Source organism: Olea europaea, chromosome 11 (assembly GCF_002742605.1).
Source record: "Olea europaea var. sylvestris chromosome 11, O_europaea_v1, whole genome shotgun sequence".
NCBI lineage: Eukaryota > Viridiplantae > Streptophyta > Magnoliopsida > Lamiales > Oleaceae > Olea > Olea europaea.
In genome coordinates this window covers 1,781,019-1,787,086 of record NC_036247.1, presented here as the reverse complement: position 1 = coordinate 1,787,086, position 6,068 = coordinate 1,781,019, and the positions used below count along the sequence as shown (strand labels likewise).

Sequence of the window (6,068 nt, the reverse complement as noted above, 5' to 3'; positions counted from 1 at the left end):
TAAATAGCCATTACAAGATACCCCTTTATGGGAAAAGTAAATTACAAGAGCAAACATTATTGTAATAAAAGAGCAATAAGGAAAAACAAATTATAAGGCTAATCTTAATTGGAACTAAAAGAGAAATCAGGAAATTAGGAAATTAGACAATTATCTTGGCCAAGATAATTGTCTAATTATCCGTTACAGGTCCATTGTCACCTCTATTTTGATTTAGAATATTTAAATGAACAAGAATTTTTCTTTTATACGATTTAATGTGTTAAAATACCAAAGTAAAACTAGTTCGATCTGATACATGTCATTTCAAAATTAAGATAGAGAGAGCCATTGCTAATGCTGGGTGTTTCTTCTTCTTTCTCCTTTCGTGTAAGGTAAATGAATTGGATAATTTGTTTTGCATTGTGCTTTTGATCAATGGAGGGGCAAGAGAATTTGTATTGATTTAAGGTCATAAATAAAAAGAAAAAGGAGCCTTATTGATAAAAATTAATTGAACAAAAGCTTATAAAATTGTGATTGCACGGCAATCTTCAACTTTTTCTGATCTAACCAGGCCCAAGCGTGGTTTCGACATAAAAAATGTAACATAAGGAGAATAGTTTTTGAGCGAGCAAGATTTGATTTTCACAATCCACTAAAAGTAAACTTTCATTAACAATATATTTGTCTCTTATGGAATAAAAATTACTAGTGGAGCGTTATGCACATTTTCTTTAGTACACACAAACATGATTATTCATGTCAATCAAAACACAAAAAGCAAAAAGATAAAACATAAATCATGAATCAAGTAAGCATTTTCCGACTTTCTCAAAAACACTTCCATCAATGTACAATCTTTGAAAAGTCCTAAATTGCAAGCATGTGTATTTATATTACTGCTAGAAAATTGCTTCCACACAAGGGAGATGGAGAAGAAACAAAAAACAAATAACAAGAAGATGAAAATGAAGATGAAGATGAAGACTTAAACACATAATCATTGTCCTCAAATAATATTTATCCTCTCTCAAATTGTATTCAGTGAAAAGACTCCTAACAAATGGTTTGCAAATTTTTCAAACCTTGAAAAGGAATAAGACATTAAACACTAGTGAAATTTCTTCAAAACTTAAGAAAACAAAAAAATAGGATTTTTGAATATGATATAAAGAGGTTTTGATCTTTTTTGGAATGAATTTGTTTTCAAGTGATTCTTATGTATTTTGTATTGATCATTGATTACCTATTTATAGGCCTCAATCAATATTACATGAAATGATGCCAAGATATATGGAAAGTTGAAAGACATTCTCCAAATGCCACCACAATTAAAACAAAAAAGGGCCCTAATGGCTAGTTAATTGTTTTGTACGATCACATAAAATAATCTTATGAGGTCGCATAGATCAATACCTTGCAGGGCGTATACATGTCACTATGCAATCGCAGCCCTCACAGGCCTATGTGATCACATAGGCCCAAATTTTCGCCAAAAATTCACTTTCATTCCAAAGCCTATCTTATTGATTTGAACAATAATTTTAACAATTACACAGTCTCCCACAAAATGGAGTTGTCACGTGATTCATCAGGGAGGGCATCTGAGCTTTATTGATAAAAATTAATTTGAAAAAAAAGCTTACCAAATTGTGATTAGACGGCAATCTTCAACTTTTTACAATCTTAAGTAGGTTTACACGAGATTTCAATATAAGAAAATGTAAAATGTAGCTAAATGACAAGACCGAACTTCACGGACAAACTTTTTAGAACAATGCTTTTAGATGACCTCTCTAGTTGATAATGCATTCATTTATCAACTTATCTTTATAATTTTTCGAAATTCGAGTATAAATCTTGATAGAGCACAGATTTAGCACACATTTATGGAAAGATTTACGAGCACATATTGAGCATACAGATTTACTGCTTGTAATACTCTTCCCATCTTAAGTGATTCATTTTCCTTTTGTACAGCCTAAATTACTGGGATTATATGGGTTGCCTGCTGTATAAATATTGATACCAATCAATGGTTAATATACTGAAAATTTTCACCAAACTGTTTATGGTATCAGAGCTTCTCTATCAACTGAACAGAGTCTGATCCCTTTTCTAAACCCAGCCGTGCCATCTACAATGAAAAAATCCCCGGAGTCCTCTGCAGCACCAATAACTTCAGCAACTGATTCTGGACCAGTGATTGCATCAACTCCTGTGAACACCACGGCTCAAAACAACTCTTTTCCCATCAATCGAAATTTGATAGCTCTTAATGCCTCTTCTCAGATTCCGTTTAAACTTGCAAATTATGCATCTTGGAAGTCCCAAATGACCAACCTCCTCTTCGGTTATGGACTTCTTGGTTTTGTTGATGGAACTCATCCATGTCAATCGAAAAACGACCTTGGATATCTCCTTTGGACTCGTCAAGATCGTCTTGTGCTCCTTTGCATTCAGGCTACTGTCAATAGCGCAATCTGCCCGACGATAAACAATTGCACCACATCTGCAGATGCCTAGAACAAGTTAGAAACCAGTTACACTAATTGTCCAACTACCTGTATGCTTTCTATTATGTCCTCTCTTATGTCAAACAAGAAGGAAGAGAAATCTGTGGCAGCTTATATGAGCAAAGTTAAAAGCCTTGTCAATGATCTAGCTCTCATTGGACATCCCCTAAACGACGCTCAAATCATGTCCTATACTTTAAATGGTTTGGGCAATGAGTTCAAAGAACTTACAATAGCAGTTCGTGTCCATGACACCCCCATAACTTTTGAAGACCTCTATGATAAACTACTTGATGAAGAATTGATAAGCAATCATGGAGAACCGAAGGAAGAAGAAATTCAAGTTACAGCACAACTTACTCAAAGGAGGTCCAATTTTAGAGGCCGTGGTAATAGAGGAGGCCATCGAGGTGGCTACAATAACACTACATATCGCCATGATAACAACACCAGTGGGCAAAACTCTCTGTTCAATCACCTGCAATTCAATCAGCAGCAGTCTAGGCCCTCCTACAGCAGAGGTATAAACCATTCCAACTCTCCTCCATGGAATTCATATCAGCATCAAGGAAATCAAAGCCAACCTCACATTATTTGTCAACTATGTAACAAGTATGGACATAGTGCAAAGTCCTGTAGACCTGGTGGACTGCCACCTTCCTATATCTCTCGACCTCAAGCAAATATGGCTGAAGGACTATCAAACAACACCAACAAGAATTGGGTACTTGATTCAGGCGCTATGCATCATGTCACTTCAGACCTACAGAACTTTTCCTTGCACTCAGATTATGTTGGTAACGAGATATTGTAGTCGGTAATGGTAAAGGAATCTCTATCTCTCATGTTGGTTCATCTTCGATTGATTCCCCTATTGCCTCATTTACATTAGATAATGTTTTGTGTGCACCCATGATAACAATGAACCTTATATCTGTTTCCCAATTTTGCAAACAAAATAACACATCTATTGAATTTTTTCCTGATTATTTTCTTGTGAAGGACTTGAATACGGGGGCATCCTTGGCGAAAGGCCGGAGTAAGCACAATTTGTATGAGTGGCCATCCGCAACCCCACCTATCAAGCAATCACCAATCACTCCTTCTGTCTCAGTCACCCTCCTGTCTCAACTATGGCATCAACGGCTTGGCCATCCCTCTCCTCCAATCCAAAAGAGAATACTCGCTAGCAATAAAATTCCCTTGTCAAATTCATCTACAAATAAAGTGTGTGACTCTTGTCTCTGCAACGAAAGTCATAAACTATCTTTTAAAAATTCTTCTATTAGTTGTAATACACCATTTCTTCTTTTAAAATTTTCACTCTTGAGTAACATAAGGAGAATAGTTTTTGTGCGAGCAAGATTTGGTTTTCACAATCTTTGGAAATCGAACTTTCATTAACAATATATCTATCTTGTATGGAATAAAATTTACTAGTGGAGCTTTATACATGCACATTTTCTTTAGTAACACAAACATGATTATTCATGTCAATGGAAACACAAAAAGCAAAAAGATAAAAACATAAATCATGAATCAAGTAAGCATTTTCCGACTTTGTCAAAAGAAGAACATCAATGTACAATCCTTGTAAAGTCCTAAATTGCAAGCATGTGTGTATATTAATTCTCCCACCAATTGGGATTGTCACATGACTCATCAAAGAGGGCATCTGAGCAAAGATTGCACCATGTTTCAGGTGATGCCAATGGTGAACTGTCGCCTTCTTCTTCCGGCCCAAAATAGTTGCTGATTTTTTCCTCATCACCTGCATGTATAACTCCATTGGGGTCCACTCCTTCAGAATCCAAGCAACCCAGTATTTCTTTGGATTCGGCATTTTCATTGAGGGGGTTCTTGAGTAGATTCTTTAGTTCTTGTAACTGTGGACAAGTTAAGGAGAAGATTTAAATGAATATGCGCTACTTTCAGTACGAACTTGTGGTTCAAGTCTTGTCATCACTCATTTATAAAACTTGTGCAAGTTCCAAACTTTTACTTTAACAAGAAGTCCGATTTGCGTGTTAGGGGTATGTTGAAGACAATAATATAATTAATGTGCGTGGTATTTTCTAAATTTTTTTAGATTAAGTAGATAGTCATGGGAAACAAACAAATAGAACCTATTATTCTAATTAGATTGGGATATTCCAACTTGAGTAGTGGCTTGCATGCTTAAAAGGAGTTTGAGAACTAGTTGGAATAAGGAGAAAGCAAAAGAATAAGATACCTGCATTTGCAAAGACTGTTTTTCCCTCATCAAAAACTCGGATTGCGCATATAAATCTTCATAATTGGCTTTAAGCACTTTATAATCTTGCTCGATTTGCTTCGACTTCCATCTCGCCCTTCTGTTCTGAAACCAAATAGCTACTTGGCGCGGCTGCAGCCCGAGATCTCTAGCTATTTGTAGCTTCTTACTTGGTTCAAGCTTGCTTTCTAGCTTGAAACTGGATTCTAATGACTTTATTTGCTCATCACTAAACCTCTTGGCATTTTTTCTATTCTTTTTTGGGAGATTTTTCTTGTGGGCAACTTCATTTTCCTCTGGTGCTTCCATCGCTTGAGGTAAGTTCCAAACTGAGACAAGATTTTGTTTTACTTGAGGAAATATGTTATTGCTTATATCACAGGTTTACCGGCTTTTTGAGGAAAAGCTACTTTGACAGAAGATTTTTGAAAGAAAACTTGATATATTGTATATGGCAGAAAGTGATTGAATGAAAAAGTTGATTGTGATTTAAACTATTCAATAATAGAATGTCATGTGATATTATGTCAAATTTTAACTCATGTTTGGCCCTCATTTTTATCCCATTCTCATTCTCTCTCTCTCTCTCTTATTTTCAATCGCACAATCTTCCATAAAATAATATTACACACAAATAAATACTTTTCATTCTTTTTTAATCACACATTTAAAAAAAACACTGTTCCATCCATTAAAATTAACTAAGAATGGGGGCAAAACGGACACTTATATTCATGTAGCATGATTGGCTTTTAATACGAAGTCTTTGTCAAACCATACCGTCTTATGTACAGACCAACGATTGATATCCTATGAATTGTACACAGCTCTATGTTGGATCATTTTCTATCTACTTATCTTCTGATAAAATCTAATGTTGATTTTGTGAAAAATAAGTGTTTCATCACATACAAGTGTGGCAGGTGTAATGGCTTGTTTCGACCTGTCTTTATGTACTGTGTTTAGAGATCTGGGATCGTTTATGTAAATCATTTTTCATTATTGTATTTGATTTATTGCTAGTTCTACTCGAATATGAAAGTCCAAATAAAACTAAATAGTAGTTTCAAACAATAGTAATACAATTATAAGTAGATAATTCATTAGTACGAGAACTTTGGGAAATTGTTCTGAGATGTGATTCGTCATAATTATGTGATTTTGTCGTTTTATGTAGAAGGGATAAAAGTTAAAATTTACCCTTTTTAATTGTTTAGTCGATCACACGACATAGCAAGACGTAGCATAGTAATTGCAAAGTACTGTCTCCCGGTGCATAATTTAGTGGTGCAAAAAAGAGGAGTAAGGTAATCACA

The 6,068-nt window shown here is 35.0% G+C and overlaps 1 protein-coding gene across 1 annotated transcript; it reads right to left on the bottom strand.

Moving 5' to 3' along the window:
• Window positions 1–3,925: 3,925 nt before the first annotated feature.
• LOC111402907 (homeobox-leucine zipper protein ATHB-12-like) lies at window positions 3,926–5,159 on the bottom strand. Its single transcript, XM_023031228.1, has 2 exons — window positions 4,732–5,159; window positions 3,926–4,384 (listed from the first exon to the last, which is right to left on the bottom strand). The coding sequence occupies exons 1-2, from the start codon at window positions 5,059–5,061 to the stop codon at window positions 4,124–4,126; spliced, it is 591 nt and encodes a 196-aa protein (XP_022886996.1). The 5' UTR covers window positions 5,062–5,159; the 3' UTR covers window positions 3,926–4,123.
• Window positions 5,160–6,068: the final 909 nt, after the last annotated feature.